At 56.3% G+C, this 16,637-nt stretch overlaps 6 protein-coding genes across 6 annotated transcripts; 3 read left to right on the top strand and 3 right to left on the bottom strand.

Moving 5' to 3' along the window:
• Positions 1–471: 471 nt before the first annotated feature.
• On the bottom strand, positions 472–1,389 carry F5144DRAFT_159383 (uncharacterized protein). Its single transcript, XM_066782519.1, has one exon. The coding sequence runs from the start codon at positions 1,278–1,280 to the stop codon at positions 654–656; it is 627 nt and encodes a 208-aa protein (XP_066644148.1). The 5' UTR covers positions 1,281–1,389; the 3' UTR covers positions 472–653.
• Positions 1,390–4,223: 2,834 nt separating this feature from the next.
• F5144DRAFT_600643 (monocarboxylate permease-like protein, mch4) lies at positions 4,224–5,582 on the bottom strand (the record flags this gene model as incomplete). Its single annotated transcript, XM_066791087.1, has 1 exon — positions 4,224–5,582. One exon carries the CDS (start codon positions 5,580–5,582, stop codon positions 4,224–4,226), a length of 1,359 nt encoding a protein of 452 aa, XP_066644147.1.
• A 504-nt stretch (positions 5,583–6,086) lies between these two features.
• F5144DRAFT_488416 (uncharacterized protein) lies at positions 6,087–8,472 on the top strand (the record flags this gene model as incomplete). Its single annotated transcript, XM_066785660.1, has 2 exons — positions 6,087–6,542; positions 6,607–8,472. The coding sequence occupies 2 exons, from the start codon at positions 6,087–6,089 to the stop codon at positions 8,470–8,472; spliced, it is 2,322 nt and encodes a 773-aa protein (XP_066644146.1).
• A 331-nt stretch (positions 8,473–8,803) lies between these two features.
• Positions 8,804–10,474, top strand: F5144DRAFT_591185 (Alpha/Beta hydrolase protein; the record flags this gene model as incomplete). Its single annotated transcript, XM_066790237.1, has 3 exons — positions 8,804–9,155; positions 9,235–10,291; positions 10,327–10,474. The coding sequence occupies 3 exons, from the start codon at positions 8,804–8,806 to the stop codon at positions 10,472–10,474; spliced, it is 1,557 nt and encodes a 518-aa protein (XP_066644145.1).
• Positions 10,475–11,010: 536 nt separating this feature from the next.
• Positions 11,011–12,701, bottom strand: F5144DRAFT_487778 (uncharacterized protein; the record flags this gene model as incomplete). The annotated part of the gene is made up of 3 exons (XM_066785629.1): positions 11,011–12,174; positions 12,452–12,473; positions 12,562–12,701. 3 exons carry the CDS (start codon positions 12,699–12,701, stop codon positions 11,011–11,013), a joined length of 1,326 nt encoding a protein of 441 aa, XP_066644144.1.
• Positions 12,702–13,787: 1,086 nt separating this feature from the next.
• F5144DRAFT_591183 (cytochrome P450) lies at positions 13,788–15,554 on the top strand (the record flags this gene model as incomplete). The annotated part of the gene is made up of 7 exons (XM_066790236.1): positions 13,788–13,957; positions 14,017–14,137; positions 14,198–14,531; positions 14,591–15,074; positions 15,146–15,268; positions 15,351–15,419; positions 15,467–15,554. The coding sequence occupies 7 exons, from the start codon at positions 13,788–13,790 to the stop codon at positions 15,552–15,554; spliced, it is 1,389 nt and encodes a 462-aa protein (XP_066644143.1).
• Positions 15,555–16,637: the final 1,083 nt, after the last annotated feature.

Raw genomic sequence — 16,637 nt, 5'->3', positions numbered from 1 at the left:
TGGAAGCCATCACCGAGGTTAGAGTTGGGTCGAGCACCTATCGGCACACGGTCCTTGCCCACGTTTTTTTGCCAGGTCAGGTTGAAACAATGAAACCCGCCGTTCGCACTGATCAGCTTCCTGGTGAAATGGTTCACGCCAGGTTGCCAGGTTTTTTTTTTTTTTTTTTTTTTTTTTTGGCTCTTCGTACCAGTGCATACATGTAGGGGAATATCACGACCGAGCGCGGCTCCGTAGATCGGTAGCAAGACTTGCAGCTTGAGTGCGACACCGTTATCGATGAAACGAGCGCATGTGGTATTCTCTTGGCTAAACAAGTTCCTGGGTCGCGATGGACGATCTCTAATGTGGTGGGTACCTTAGGTTTGTCATATTCTTGGCACTCGTGGGGTGGGTGGAATGGGAGAATGGCAGAATGGGCACCCGAGGCAACACACAAAAGCCCCATTTCCCCAACATTTCTTTCCATCCACCTCCCCACAGTTTTTGGAGTTGCAATCTCTCACGAGGGGTTGCTTAAATCGGCGCATTAACAATAGTAATAATGTACAAGATACATACATTAGTCTGTATTACACATTAAGTGCAACAAATCCTCGCCATCCGTTACCCGTTTTTGCATAACCCCCCTTAAAACCTCCCCTACAAGCCCTTTAATCTCTCGAAAATCCCGGCACCTGCTCGGGTTGCTGTGTCCTGCGCGGATTTCTACGATCTTCTTCAGCCCATTCCTCATCCATGATTTGCGAGAGCCGATCTCCTGCCGCAATAATCGCAAGCCTTTCCTGGTCGTCAAGTGCATTCCAAACAGCCTGATGGGCCTCCTTATACAAAGGGATTTTCCTTTTCGCAAGAGCCAATGCTATGAACTGTTGGCCGCGGTCGATCACCTCTATCATATCAGGTGGAGGCCCGTTTGAGTTTTGTGCCTCCCTCCGAAGCTCGATGAGAAAAGGCACACTCCGCTGGACAAGTGCGCTTTCGACTCTTGTTAGCTGCTCTGGATTTGTCGCGGCGATGGCGATAAGCTCGGCGCGTGTCTTTCCATTCGCTTTTGTACGGCAGATATGTTCGTCTTCCTCGGGCGAGACCCAGCCAAAAATTAGGTTGATTTCGGCTTGGGTGAGGGAGGAGGCGTCGGCGACGGCGCGGTGATAGAGAGCTTCCATGTCGGTGGCATCGCTATTGTTGATGGCGGGCCAGGAGGAGGGGTCGGCGACGGCGCGGCGACAGATAGTTTCCAAGGCGGTCGTATCGTTGTTGTTGGTGGTGGAGGTCATTGTGGGTGAAATCGGTGACGGAGCAACTGGATGGTGGTGACGTGTGGTGAGTGATGGAAGATGGCGGGGGTTCAAGGTGAGGAGTTGGTGAACAAGGGGAGAAAGGGTGGACCGAAACGCAGTAACGTGATCCACCCCCAAGCGGCGCTCCCGGCTTAATCCGTTGTTAGTGTTGCAGCTAAATGCCTGTGCTTGGGGGTGGACCACGTTAACTAATCATTAAAGCTCGCCTGGGCCAGTGCCGAGGACGTCGTTGCTGTTGGGTGTGGGGACAGGCGATGAAATGCTGGAAACGCTGGAAGAGGGTGCCGCTGATAACGAACTTGGCGGCAACGTTGTGCTTGGTCCCGAGGGGATACTGCCGCCGCCGCCAGCGACGCAGTACCGGAACCCTTCTTCGAGCATGCAGGAATTGAGCACCGTCTCGTCCAACATCTCTGGAAGCGACGGGTTCCAGAGGAGGAGTTGCTGCAGCTCGATTTTCCAGATGGAGGCCCTCATCACGCAGTAATTTGGGTTGGAGAACTCGAGGTACGAAGCGTCGGTTGGTACGACCATGTATGTGACATAGTGGGTGCAGTTGGACCATGTGCCCGCTGCGTTGGCAATCTTCTTGCAGGTATCCAAAGGGAGAATGGTGTGCACTCGGCAGGTTTCTGGGAGGCAAATGCTCGTTCCAGGCCTGGGAAACGAGCCGCAGTTGGCGGGCAGGTTGTTGACGCGCATGAGGTTGTAGGTTGATACTTGCTTTTTATGGCTGATGGACTGGCACTAGTCGGAAGCCTGGATGGTGTAGTTGGTCTGGCAGGATCCCGTGACCCTTGGTATCGATGGCGTGGTTGCCGAAGGCATTGTCGGCGTAGCGCCTACATAGCCGAGCGCATATTTGGTGGGCGATGTAACAGCCCATGAGGGGGCTGCGTTGCATCTATTTTGCGAGCTTCAGCATTATTGGTGTACAACGCAAAGTACATGTATGCAGGGGCCGGAGCACTTACGACGCTGTCAGTGATGTGTATTGATCAAAGAGCCCATCAAGCCAGCCAAAAGGGGAGGAGAGACGACTCTTCCAAACGCCAAGGTTGCACTCATTACAGTAGTTCTCCTCTTCCTCGTTTTGGTTCCATTCGATGAACCGGGGAAAGCAATACTCTGTTTCAGCGCTAGTTTTGCGTCAGATTATTCCACACATAACAGACGGAGCGAAGGTAGGTATCTAGGTACCTACTCGTTTTGCAGACATGCATAATCGAAGGTGTGAAGAAGCAGATCGGTGTAGTAAGTGGCAGGGTAGATGGTCCCCGATACTACAACTGTGTCATTGGAAGAGCAGGCTGCTTGCTGAACAGCCTGGAGACCGGAAAGAGACAGTCGGCAGTCGGGGTCGCAGGAAAGCTCAATGTCGGTCTCGTTTGGCAGCAAGGCCCCACCCGCAATAGTAAGTAAGGTGGGTGCACAGGTGATGTTGCGGTGAAAAGTGCTCCTATGTTTTACTCCATGGTCAGCTCCCATCGCCCGCTACACTAAAATGCAGCACACCGGGTAGCGACTGACACGCAAGAGGCTGATAGGCCACTGCGTGGTTGGATCCGGGTAATGTAGGCGCCTTCGGGTGTTACCAGGACTTGGGAGAGCACGCGGGAGAAGAGGGAGAAGATAAGCTATGCGAACGCGTTAGAGACTGGAAGGCCTGGAAGCGGTGGTTGATGAAATCGGCTCAAACATACGAGTCGAAAAAGAAGCCAGCAAGCTGACCCTCGTAACAGCGCTGAGGTGATCATGTTGATGAGAGACTGCGAGACGAGACCACAACTAAAACGGATGATACGGGTAGATGGGCTGCCCTGATGGTCAAGTCACTGTGAAACCAGGCGAGGGCTGGACCTCAGATTTGAATAGGGTGTCGCTTGACACCTACCTAAGTTTTATGGCTTCGAACGTAAGCATGTGGGCAAGGTAGGTATATACACTTGACTGGCTTACTATGGCGGTATGGGCAAGTTTCGCGCCCCGTATTGAATGGCCGACTAGGGTTCTTCTGATCGGAGCGTGGTTGTCGAAGTTGGGCAGTACTCGAGTAGAGTGTGGACTTTTTCGCGATCGCACTGAGTATTTGCCCGGGGCCGAAGATCTAGCCTCGGGTGCCTGACGAGTCATTGCAGGTTTGAACTAAAATAGGCAAGTACACATAACAGACGGACCAACGGGAATACCTTCTGTATGGGCCCCAAATCCACTCGGCTCTTTTGCACAAGGGCTGCCCTGCCCTGTGGGATACGTACTAACTAGCCCGGGGAAAGGCTTCTCCACTTCTAGGGTGTCAATATTGGGCTTGGCCCAATAGTTCGGGTAGAGAATATTCGTTCTCATGTTGGCGTCGGCCCGAACTGAGTTTTCTAGAAGCACATCCCTGTCGTCTAGTTGTGTGATGGGCATGGTCCGAAGACCGGCTAGACTCGCAACTACTGTGTAGGGTAATAAGCCCGAGGTAAGTAGGCATGGAGTCTTCCTAGGGGTTGTTGCCCCCTCTACTGGCTCCAAAGCCAAGAAAGATGGATGTTTCAAAGCCTTACCGGGTCTAAAATCCATTGTGTATGGAGCATTGCCTATAATTAGGAAGGCAAAGAAGGGCGGGCACCGTGAACCACACACGCAAAAGACTTGCAACCGAGAATCCATCGCCGGCCGGGTGAGGTCAAGTTGAGACTGAGGACTGAGACCTCTTTGGAGGGACAACGATGTGTATTTCCGTGATATGTGCGTATTAATGGGCTTTCTTAGTCGTGGCTAGCAAAACTGTAATTCCTGTTTCTTCTCTTCTTCTTTTGTTGGTGGTTTTCATCCTCCTCCTCGTCGGGACCAAGGATTACCTCAATTCCAAGATCCGCACTCCCCAACATACCTAGTAGTACATACACAGCGATAATATGCTTGCGGGTTCTGTCAACACTTGGCTTTTATGACCAGGCCAGACTTTGAAAACCGGAGGCCAAACAAGATCAGAGAACTGGCGCAGACGGTAACTCCCGCATACACCCACAGGCCGGTCCAGTTCAATGGCTCGACCGTGCCTAGAATGGTGCCGCCACTTGGCCCGGCGAGCAACAGGCCAAAGCCGGCAATGGCAAAGCCCTGTCCGACGCGGGTGCCTATCATGGCCTTGTTCGCGGTCAGCATGCGGAAGCAGACGGGCGGCAGGGCGATGACGACGCCGCTGAGAAAGCCGGTAACGACGGCCATGACGATGATGCCGGGTGCGTTGTGCACGGCGAGAAGACAAAACACGGCAACGCCCATGAGCATGGTGAGCGGCGCCATGGTGTTGAAGACACCGATGCGGTCAGACACGGCGTTGGGAAGGATCCGGCCGAGAGTCGAGCCGGCGTTGAAGATGGCGGCGATGTAGAAGGCCAGCGAGGTGTCGGTGAAATGGCGGTTCTCCGGGTAGAAGGAGATGTAAAAGAGGAGCACTGTTTGGCCGATGAAGATGATGAGCAGGGCCACCGTGAAGATGATGAAGGGCGCGTCGGTAAAGGCGGACCAGTCCACTATGGCCCGCGGCTTGGGGACGCGCACGCGGATCTTGAAGACGACCAGGGGCAAGGTGAATGTGGCGAGGGTGATGAAGGCGATGGATCGTACGGCCCACGGGAAGCCGACCTGCGTGATGAGGCGGGAGAGGACGATGGGGTAAATGACGCCGCCGAGGGACGAGCCGGACGACGCGATGCCGACGGCGAGGCCAATCCGGGTGCTGAACCAGGTTGGGATCAGCGACACGGTGGGCACAAACAGCAGGCCGCCGCCGATTCCGACGCAAAAAGCTTGGGAAAGCAATGCCTGCCAGTACTCGGTGCATAGCGAGAGCATCATGAGACCGAAGACGATCATGAAGCTACCAGAGGCTAGGAGGAGGCGGAGGTAGCCCCGGTCGTAAACCGGCCCCGAGATGAGGCCGGTGAGCTGGAGAAGGAAGCATTGGATGGAGCCGATCCAAGAGATGTTGGCCGACGATGCCTCAAACAGCTCGCCGGACTCGTAGTAGGTCTGGAATACAGGGAAAGTACTGAGGATGCCCCATGTGTTGAAGAAGATGAAGAAGCCGGCGACGACTTGGAGCCAGGCGACGAGGCCGCCGTTGGGGGGCGGACCCGGTGAAGCACCAGCGTCTTTCTCAGGGGGGCTCGAAGGCTCGGTCGGTTTCTCAGGATCGGACTGGCCTGTACTTGTCTCGCTGTCGTGGTGGGCGGGAGCCGGTTCGACCAGGTTGGACGGGCCGTTCTGAGCGATAGGGGACGCCATACTGGCATTAGTGGTATCAGCGCAGCGGTAAGGACACGAAGGTCAGAACGTGGCTATGCGATATGCTGCATGTACATGTAGTCGGGTTGCTGCGTAAATGCAGCCTGGCGGCACAACAAGAGGATGGGACAGTCCATCGTTTTCCTCAAGTATCTGGCGGTTTTCCATGGCCGAACGCGTGCACTGCGCGGCATTGCTCAACCGCCGCGGAGAATTATTCGGCTGAAGGAAACTAACACGGTTGGTTTGTCACCCTGTGCTGTTACACGCCTAGTTATCACTCTTTGTTCCCGAAGCTGACAAATGCGCGCCGCGGCGGAGAAACGACTTCGACCGCGGCGGAAATAAATGAAACCCCTACGTACCAAGCAATCACCCCCAACCACATCCCATTCTTGCCATTATTGGCTCCGTCAAACTCGCAACTTCTCCGCCGTGGCACACAGGATCACCACGCACGGTGCACTCTCGATCATCTCCGTCATCCCACACAGCCCACACCCCATGGATGACCCCCGCAACGAAGAACCAGCCGCTCCGGCATCTGAATCATCGCCCGGCCAAGGAATGGATTACTCAGCAAGCCTGAGGCGAAGAAAGGTGCGCAAAGGGACGAGGTCTTGCTGGGAGTGCAAGCGCCGCAAGATCCGCTGCATGCTGGCGTCGCCAGGGGATGCCGCCTGCATCGGCTGCCAGCATCGGCGTGTGCCCTGCGTGCCTCAGGAGCTGCCGGGAGACCTACCGTCTCCGTCTCCGGCTAAGAAGGACAGCCACAACCAGCGTCTTGGCCAGCGCATTCCCCGGGTCGAGAACCTCATGAAAGATTTCCTTGCAAACCGGCATGATGAGCGCGATGAGAGTGATGAAAACGAGCCGCGCCGGGGGCGACTCCCGCAGGACTCCGGGAGCCCTGATGCTACGAGGCCTCGCTCTTACGAGTCCTTTCACGCTTCTCCAGAGGTACAAAGTAACATACACAAACCGCTCCACCGTGAGAATTGTTTCTGATTTGTCGTTACTATAGGGGCTGAGAGGGTCCACTCCAAATCCATCTCTCCTCACGCCGGACTCGCAAGATGTATCGGTTGACTGCCCGGGGCTATCGGATCAGACCGAGACTGAAGCTGCCCTCCGCCATCTGGCGGCTGCTCTCCCGTCCGAAGCTGATGCCCGGACCCTGCTCGCGGAGAGCCTCCGGCCCTCTCGTTACACGCACCTCACCAACACACAGCCGCATAGCAGGCTGACCCTGGAGGCGCTTGCCGCACCATACCGCTCCGCCGAGCTTCCGTGTCTCCGCCCCGGAATGCATCCAGTCATGCTGGCCAGGCTGATGTTGACTTTTGCCATCACCTTGCAGAGCCCGTCGGGACAAAAGGCTGAGGGTCTCTCTGAATCGCACAGCATACTCGCGCGTCGCTTGGTGACGGCTGCTAGGACGTGGGTGACCACCAAGGAAGCGATGCATGGCTCTTTTGAGTGTCTGATCTGCATCCTGCTGGAGGGGGCGTACGAAGTCAACTGCGGCAATCTGCGGTGGGCCTGGTCTGTTTACCGCAGGGCAATGACGGTGGCCCAGTTGATGGGCCTTCATCGCTCTCCAGTCCCGCCGGTCAAGCGAGTTGACCCGGAGCTGGATGCCGATCCCGAGTTCATCTGGTTTCGGATCGTGTACATGGACCGCTATCTCAGCCTGCTCCTCAGCCTACCCCAAGGCACGTCGGACAAGACCATGGGCGCCGTGTCCGCCCTCCGACATCAACCGCCGCTGGGCAAGTTCGAACGACTCCTAACGGCCATTTCGTCGCGCATTTTGGAACGCAACGAGAGCCCCTTTTCCCCGAGCCAGATATCGACAACCCAATCCATCGACGCCGAGCTCCTTGCCGTGTCGAGAAGCATGCCAGCAAGTTTTTGGCGCGCTCCAAATTTCCACAACCTTACGCCAGGGTCGCCCGAGACACTGCTTGAGACGTTGCGCCTGGCAGCGCACGTTTACTACCATGGCTTGCTGATCCAGCTCCACCTGCCATACATGATGCGCATTGGCGGGAACTCGGTGGACGAGTATTCCAAGATCACGTCGGTCAACTCGAGCCGGGAGATCATGACGCGCTTCATCGCTCACCGGAGCTTTAACCCCATGTCGTCGTGCTCGCGGCCGGTCGACTTCTTTGCTCTCCTAGCCGCCATGACCCTCCTGCTCGCTCATTTCGACGCCCACCACCACCGAGAAGCCACCAACATGCTGGCTCACCAGCGCCTGAGCGACCGTGCCATGCTTGAGCAGGTTCTGGAGCGCATGGATGTGACGCGGGCCATGAACATTGGCGACGATGTCATTAGTGAAAAGAGTGCCCAGCTGATCCGGCACCTGCTCGAGATTGAGGCCGACGCCGCTGATGGAAACAGCTACAATACCGACAGCGTAGAAGGTGGAGACGAACGTAAGAGTGAAGGGGAAGCCCTGCGACTGAGTATTCCGTACCTTGGAGTCATCAAGATCTCGCGGCAAGGTCCAATCTCCCGCGAACTGTCAGTCGGGAACGCCGTATCTCGGCCGCACCAGACGCGGGAGGACGATGCAATGCAGAGAGAGCCACCGGGAACATCTGGTGAATCCTCTACATCTCTGTCTGGCGCATCACTTTCGGATGACCCGTCCATGGGTCATTTTCCAAGCCCCCAGCTACAGCCGCCCTGGTTCGGACAGTCAGTGATGCAATGTCCCAATTCCAGCTATGATACTATGATTCTGCGGAATCATCCAGCGCTTCCTCCCATTACAGCCGGAATCAATGACTGGCCGTTGCAGGGCGTTGACATGGCCTTCTTTGACGGCCTGATGAGAGGAGCAACCTGTCCGGATGGTGTCCGATTAGAGCCGTAAGTCCGTAAGTAGTTGATGGAATTAGAAGAATTTATCACAATGTGAGGAAGTCCAAATCGAGCAAATGCTATGAGGATAGAGAGCAAAACAGATGGCGTGGCCGAGCCAAGAAACCTCCGCCCCCCAACACCCCCCCTCCCAAACCCACTGCTCACCCCCACGGTACGTAGGTACAAAGGGCCCAACATTTAAAACGTAGGCATATATATATTAGTACCCTCTTTTCTCGAACGCCTCTTCTTCCTTCTCAACCTGATGTTGATAGCTTCCATCACGCACGATTTCAATCGCCAGTAAAGTTTCACCGCATCGTTACTCCCGCCTTTTCACAATGACTGGCCTTCAAGGCGACGCGTATTCTCCCTCTGCCCCCGTCAAAACCGAATCCGGCCTCGTATCTGGACGCGTTCTCACCAACAACACCCGAGCCTTCCTCGGGGTTCCTTATGCTGCACCGCCCACCGGCTCTCTCCGCTGGCGTCCCCCAAAGCCTCCCATCCCCTGGTCGGACGTCCGATCAGCCACATCGTTCGCTCCCAGCGCCTTCCAATTCCCGCCGCCTGCCAACTCGATCTACTACGGAGGCGAAACCTCCTTCTCGGAAGACTGCCTTTACCTCAACATCTACACCGGCCCGGAACACGAACCCACCACCACTCCCACCAACCCCCCGCCCAGTGCTCGTCTGGTTCCACTTCGGCGCCTTCCAATTCGGCTCCGCCTCCAATCCCATCTACTCCGGCGCGCACCTCGCCGCCCGAGGCGGCCTGACCGTCGTGACGGTGAACTACCGCCTCGGCCGCCTGGGCTTCCTCGCCCACCCGGCGCTGACCGCTGAGTCCCACGATGGCGGTGGTGGCACCAGCGGCACCAGCGGCAACTACGGCATCCTCGACCAGATCGCCGCGCTGCAGTGGGTGCGCCGCAACATCCGCGCCTTCGGCGGCGACCCGGCCGCCGACGCCATCACCATCGGCGGCTCCTCGGCCGGCGGCTCGAGCGTGCACATCCTGTGGGCGTCGCCGCTGGCGCGGGGGCTGTTTGGCAAGGCCGTGGTGGAGAGCGGACCGGGGGTGGCGCCGGTGGTCGCGGGCGTGCGGGGCCACGTCGCCGCGTACACGACCCTGGCTGCTGCCGAGACGGCTGGTGTCGAGCTGGCGGCGGGGTTGGGGGCGTCGTCGGTTGAGGAGATGCGCGCGCTGCCTGCAAGTGCTATTGCTGCTGTTCACCTCGAGCGCGCGGACGGGAAGTGGAGGTCGGGTCTGTGGCCGGCGGCGAGGACGAGTGTGAGTATTTTTGATACGGCCAGTCCAGTGGTTGATGGCTATGTGCTGCCGGAGTCGCCGCTCACGGCGCTGTTGGAGGGGAGGGCGGCGGACGTTCCGTTGCTGGCCGGGAATGTTGGGAACGAGGGCTCTGGGTTGCCGTTTCTCGCGTCCGTGGCCGAGTATGAGGAGTACGTGAGTGAGACGTTTGGAGAGCTGGCCGCGGAGGCGCTCCAGCTGTATCCGGCGGGCAACGAGCAGGAAGTGCGGCAGGTGACGTCGCAGTTGCTTGCCGACCAGGTGTTTGTGTGGTCGACGTGGTCTTCGGCGCGGTTGCAAGCCAAGAGTAAGACGCTCAAGTCGCCTGCGTGGTATTACAAGTTTGAGCGCGCGCCGCCAATCCCGCAAGACGCAGACCTGGCCGAGGAGACGCGCGCGGGTGCTTTCCACTGCGCGGTCGTGCCGTATGCCTTCGGCAATCTTGATGCCTGGCAGTGGGACTGGACGGATGCCGACAGGGAGCTTTCGAAGAGTGTCTCGGATGCCCTGGTACGGTTTGTGAAAACCGGGCGTCCGGGGGGTGACCAAGAGAATGGCGACACCTTTGGCCTGCATTGGGCTCGGAGGGCTCCTTGGTCAAGATCTGGGATACCGAGTCGTCGAGGCTGGAGGCACCGGGGTCACGCCTTACGAGTGTGACGGCGTTCTGGGACAAGTATTATGGGATTCAGGGCTAGGTTGCTGTATGAGCGCGAAGGTATCTATCTACTAGTATGAGATCTTTCTATGGTAAAACCAGTTTCAGTTTAGCCTATGTCTAGGTACTGTCCTACCGCCGCATGTCTCTCCCAGTTTCCCATGCGAGCTTGATGCTTGAGGAAGTCGTTCCAGTTCGGTTTTTCCGGGCGGCCAGCGCACTGCCAATCCCACAAATGATCATTCTCATCTCGCAAAAAGAAGTGACCATGCAACAGGTCATTTGCTTGCTGGAGCAGATCGGCAAACAAATGCCTGCTCGAGTCGAGAATGTCCAGACAGTAACCGATGTCGTTGTCGTGGGCAACGCGCAAGCTATATCAATGTTAGACTTCCGTTTTCCCTTCATCTCCGCAGTGATATATTTGAATAATGATTGTTGGTAGGGGTTTTTCACCCGGCCCGGGAGGGCACGGTTTTCCTGTACACTAAATAGCAGAGGGTCCGGCACGCCCTAGGGCATAGCGGAGTATGAATAATAATAATAATATTTGAATAATACAAAAAGGTACTTGACTCACTCCTCGTCCGAGAGACCCGAAGGTAGCAGTAAGAGGATTCCATAACCCATGCGCTCAATCATTTGGGTCCATTTCTTGCCGCTCTTTCTCCACATCTGTATCTTTAGGGTCTTTCTCTTTGCATCCGACGCAGCATCCGAGCCTTCATCCGGCGGGAAGATGAGATCGGCGAAGCGGTGTTGCACGACAGACCTGCTCCCGCCCTTCGGTAGCATCGAGCCGGCCTGGACCTGTTGGTCGTCGCACCACGAGAGGAACAGCGTGGGGTATTCCTGCGCGAGTGCGTAGGCGTGGTAAAAGTGGGCGAGCGCGATTCGTTTCCTGATTCGCGAATTCTGTTCCCCGAAGATGCTGCTCTCGATGGCCACCCCCAGCCCCTGCACGAGCTGTCGGAAGTGAGACGCATCCGCCATCTGTGACATGTTGGAGAACTGACTGATGGTTGGCAGTGCATTCTGCCGCTCCGGCGCTCTCAGCTGGGCCGCAAACTCGGTCACCTGCGCTCTCGCTTCTTCGGCCCCGATCCGCTGCAGCTTCTTGGCCAGCTTGGAGTCTCCGTCCAGCCCGCTAAATAAAGGCCTGGGCGTTCCAGTGCCGTGGGGCTGGATGCGGGGGGTGCTATTGGCACCTGGCGTCTTCTGCTGTGTAATATGTGTCATGCTGGGGCCTCTCGTGTCGGCTCCGACACTGTTGGACGTGGCCCTTTTGGAAAGCGACACCCGCCGCCTCTTATCCGGGTTGATGCGCGCTCGATCCGGATCGTGAGCCAGCGGCGACCATGGTATCGACACAACAGCAGCAGCGGCGGCGGCTGTGTTGCCTGTGATGGCGCTCTCCAGCGTCCTGAGCTTGTCTATGACTTTACGATTTTGTTCTTTTATTTGGTCCAACCGCGGCGGCCCGCGGACCGAGATTGTCGCAACGACCTGGTCGACGCACCTGTGGAGCCCTGTGTAGATGTTTTCGATGTCATCGGGCCAGTCGGGAAAGGTAGTACTGGTAGTGGTGACGGCCGTCGCGTAAGGTTCAGAAGCCTCTCCTCCAGACAACAGGTTCAAGTCGTAATAGATGGCCTCTTCGTGCGGGTGCTGTTGGTTCAGCGGCTGGTTGCCAAGGACCCCTCGGAACTGGTCGAGCATCATGTCTGACATGGCTACAAGCTTCTGTGGAAAGTAATGGGATGCTGATTCTAATTCCAATAACGTGACATACAAATAGGGTGGTGGATGTTAAGTTGGCTTCAACCTTAATCACCCCCCACGCGTCCCCCGTAAGCACGCTACCTGGATCGTTCATGCTGGTCAACATCCCAGGCACCTCTGTCGAAGAACCAGACTCTGACGGCTGGATCTGCAATGCACAGTACTTGGTATGTTGGGGGCCATACGATGCCTGTCTTGTGCCTTCGATTAGCACTTTACATCAATCGGGTTTCACCCAGGGAAGCCAGGATATTCGGCTTGTGAACAGGGAGCCGAGTAACGTAAGCACGGGTTGCGTAATGAACCGGCCCCCAAAGATATACATGTAAGAAGCTGGGAGGAGACTCGCCGGAACGCCCCCAGAGGCGCAGGGGGACTTTACCCGCTGTTCGCCGTCCGCCGAGCAGCGGGCCGCGGAGATCGTGGAGTGGCGGGCCGCGGGGATCGTGGAGCGGCGCTGTTCTTGGCCCGTTCGCTTCCTGCATTATTCCTATCTCTGATCGGGAAAAGCGCGTTTGGGAGAACGGAGAGTGCGTCGCCAGGTGCCGGGTTTAAATGCTTGAGAGAGAATATTTGGACGGGCGGTGACTTAAGACCCGAGGCGTGTCCCGGCGTGAGACAAGGTGTCGGACTTCCAACCCATCCTATGCCGGGCGTCACCTCGAGCAAGATGGGTGACATTGACTGCTGTCAGCGGCAGATGCAGCCAGGGTCGATGGCGTAAGACCAGGAGAATGTTGTGACATCGACTCTTAAACTCACCCGTAGCCCCTTTTATCACTCGGCGTTGCGGTTCATACTATCAGAGCAAGGTGGGACGTCGCAGCAATGCAGGTGGACGCGCAAGGCATGACAGCACCAATAGACAATTCTACCTTGACAGCATCACACAGCCTCGCTCGCTCCGGCCTTATCATGGACCGATGACCATGCCATAGCCTCGGGCGTCACTGCGGACATTTCGTCCGTAACCATCTCTCCGACCCATGATACCACCTGTGGTGTGACCTCTGATGCCTAGGCTCTCAGCCGCCCATACCCAGGTGATAGTGCAACTAAACTTCTACGTACCATATTCATCGTATGAAGAATATCGCCCAACCGTAGACCAGATCCTGGAGTTGGGTCCAACTCTGCGTTCTGTGACTCCCTGCCTGCACACGCATTTGGCCTCATGTGACCTTCGGGCGACCGATCGTTCATATAGTTCCTGCATATCTTCAAGCTGGCTTTCAGACCGGGTTACCAGTTGCTCGATGTAACTCATTGACGATATCGGAGGGCCCCCATGCGTTACAAACGCACAGACGACCGTCTGGCGGCGTAAGATGAAGTTGCCGACCGTGATTGACTTCAAGGAGGATGGAAGGTTTCACCCATAAAGGTTATCAGCCCCAACCCTCCCGTCGCGGCCATTACTAGAACATGTCTTGCTCGAGCTGATCAAGGCGTGCTTTGGATTGTCTTGAATTCCCGATTCGGTAGAAACGGTTCACCGGAGCACCAGTCTTTCCATACCTTGTTACCCATCTGTTGATTGGTCGAGGACTTGTGCCCCCAGTCCTTCTACAATGAACAGCATTTTAAGTTGGACGCGCCTCGCCAATGTCTCTAGAGTAGATTACATTTGCGCCGGCCTCGCCACTCTCACCGTCTATGTGGTGTATTCTGCCATCTGGCGCCTCTACATGAGCCCCATAGCTCACTTTCCAGGGCCGAGGTTGGCAGCGCTGACCGATCTGTAAGTGCCATATGTCATGGTGTCGATGGAGGAAGAACATGAACTAATAACTCCTTCAGATACGAAGCGTACTACAACAATTGGCTGGGAGGGAAGTACATCTGGAAGATCGATGAGCTGCACAAGGAGTACGGTCCGATTGTTCGAATATCGCCCAGAGATCTTCACGTCGGAGATCCAGTGAGTTGTTACGGAAAGAGCGAGCCAAATCGTTGTACAAGTTGCTGACTGGCCGGACAGGACTTTTACGATGTTCTCTATCCTAGCACCACGGATAGAAGACGGGCAGATAAAGCGCCTAGCTTGACCAGGTTCTTCGGCCTTGACAACTCGTTGTTTTCCACGGTCAGCCATGATGTCCACCGCATGCGCCGCGCTGCCCTCCTGCCCTACTTCAGCCCGTCGCACGCCAGGAGGTTGCAGCCAGCTTTCCAGGAACTTCTCGACGTTCTTCTACAAAGACTGGCGGACCTAAAGGACACAGACGAGCCAGTGAACGCGAATTGCGTGTTTGCGGCTTTTAGCAATGACATGACACACATCTTGGCGTTTGGGGAGTCCCAACATAAACTTGGTGAGTCTGTAGTTCAAAAGGATTCAAGGGAACAGCATTGAACTAACCCCAGAACCCAGAAACCCCCGACTTTGACTCGTCCGAGCGAGACGCTTCCTTGTCAGGGGCACAGTCATTCCACATCCTGAAGCGTGCCCCCTGGCTCAACAATGTTATGATGGCTTTGCCCGCATGGCTGTCACAAAACCTGAACCCGGCGCTGGGATCGTTCATGTGTCAGAAGAAGATGACGCGCGAGAAGGTCGCGCAGCTTGCCTCCACGTCCGACGACGACTGGGCGGGGAAGAATACGCCCGTTTTCCGCGGCCTCCTCCACTCTCCCAAGCTTCCCGCCGAGGAGAAGACGGTTGAGCGGGTGGCTGAGGACGCCCAGATGCTGCTTATGGCCGGCACTCTTACGATGGCTTCGACTCTGGAGCACCTCATCTACTGGATGGTGAGCAACCCCGACGTTTTGCGCAAGCTCAAGGAGGAGCTGCGCAGCGCCATACCCTCCGTTAACGACGTTGGCAATACGCCGCTGGCCACGCTCGAGGGCCTCCCGTACCTGACGGCCGTCATCAAGGAAGCCGTTCGGCTGATCTACGGGAACTCGACGCCGCACTTCCGCATAGACCCGGACGGAGCCCTGATATACAAGGACGGGACGACGGGAAAGAGTTGGGTGATTCCGTCCGGGACACCTGTGGGCATGACGAGCGTGCTGCTTCACCACAACGAGGACCATTTTCCCGACAGTCACAGTTTCATCCCCGAGCGGTGGTTGGGCGACGAGGGCAAGAAGCTGGATAAGTACATGGTTGGATTCGGCAAAGGCAGCCGCATCTGCTTGGGCATGCCCCAGGGGTACGGTGTTTTACGCCTTGTGCTTTCTCAGATCTGGAGGCTGTGGGCGAGCCCGGGTGCTAGGATTGGCGACGAGATTGGGGGGCCAGTGCCGAAGACGTGCGGATGGTGGGGGACTTCTTCGTCGCGGCCTACAAGAAGCCGCAGGGGGTCGAATTCAAGCTAAACAGCATGTAGACGTGCAGACGGCCCGGGGGTTTCCGCAGAAACAAGCCTCGGATTACATGAGGCAGAAATACGTACCTTGAGTTGCGCTAGCAGATAACGGAATGCAGAATTGCACATGGGTTGTTGTGACCAGAATCTTATCGTCGTGTGGTGAGGCTGTAATCTTGTGTTGGCAGTGGGTAATCCTCCACCCCCTACTGTTCTAGAAATGGCCATGAGGCCGCGCTCGATGGATACACTCCGCCGACAAATCATGTCCACGGCGAAAGGGTGAAAGTGGTGAGGATGCTCTGTCGAGTAAAGAGGCCGACAAGGCCTGTGATCCGATGCAACATACGCGGGTGAAGCCGGTTTGGAGACGAAGACATCCCGCGCCACCTCCATGGATGCAGGTGCAAGTGGAATCCTTTCAACCATCCTCAGACCGATCACCGAGGTGACGTTGAGTACCGGGTGTACTCGCGCATTGCAACCATTGAGTTCCAGACACTCCTGTGATAGCACGTCATCATCAAGCCTACAATAAATCTTTCTTTTTTGTAGCACAACTGGGAAATGAGTAACTACCATCAAACGGTGGACTGTGAGGAGCACATGGGTAGCGGTACAAAGCGGATATCCACGAGCCGGAATATATTAGCTTACGGCAACAAACCCTCTCTATTCGGTTCACGCTCCTGAACCGCTTATTTTGTTGATGATGTTCCTTCCTCAGAACAGTAGAAGAACCACTTTCCGAGGCACCGTTGGCTGTCAGCTGCAGGGAAGGATCGGGCTATGGATCGAGCGGATTAGAGGTTCCAAGCCGGCAAGATACCGTTACCCACCCGCTCACTAACCTGGAGCTGCTACTTTTCTTTAAGCGAGGTGATATTAGCTTAACGGGCGACCTGTCAACCGTTTTTTGGACTCGGTATGCGGCGGTAAGGTGGCAGTCACGAGCAATTGGACGAGGCGGCCCGAGTCCAAGCACGACTCCCATCTGATTCCCTTGAGTATCTTCAATAGCGGCTTACCAGTTCGTAGCGTTCCGTTAAAAAAACAAGCTTATCTTCCTAAGAAAGAGATCAAATGTTCTGATATGCATCGTAC

This window comes from Chaetomium tenue, assembly GCF_020726465.1.
Source record: "Chaetomium tenue strain MPI-SDFR-AT-0079 chromosome Unknown F5144scaffold_3, whole genome shotgun sequence".
Classification (NCBI taxonomy): domain Eukaryota; kingdom Fungi; phylum Ascomycota; class Sordariomycetes; order Sordariales; family Chaetomiaceae; genus Chaetomium; species Chaetomium tenue.
The sequence above is the reverse complement of the archived record's forward strand: the minus strand, read 5'-3'. Positions and strand labels throughout refer to the sequence as shown.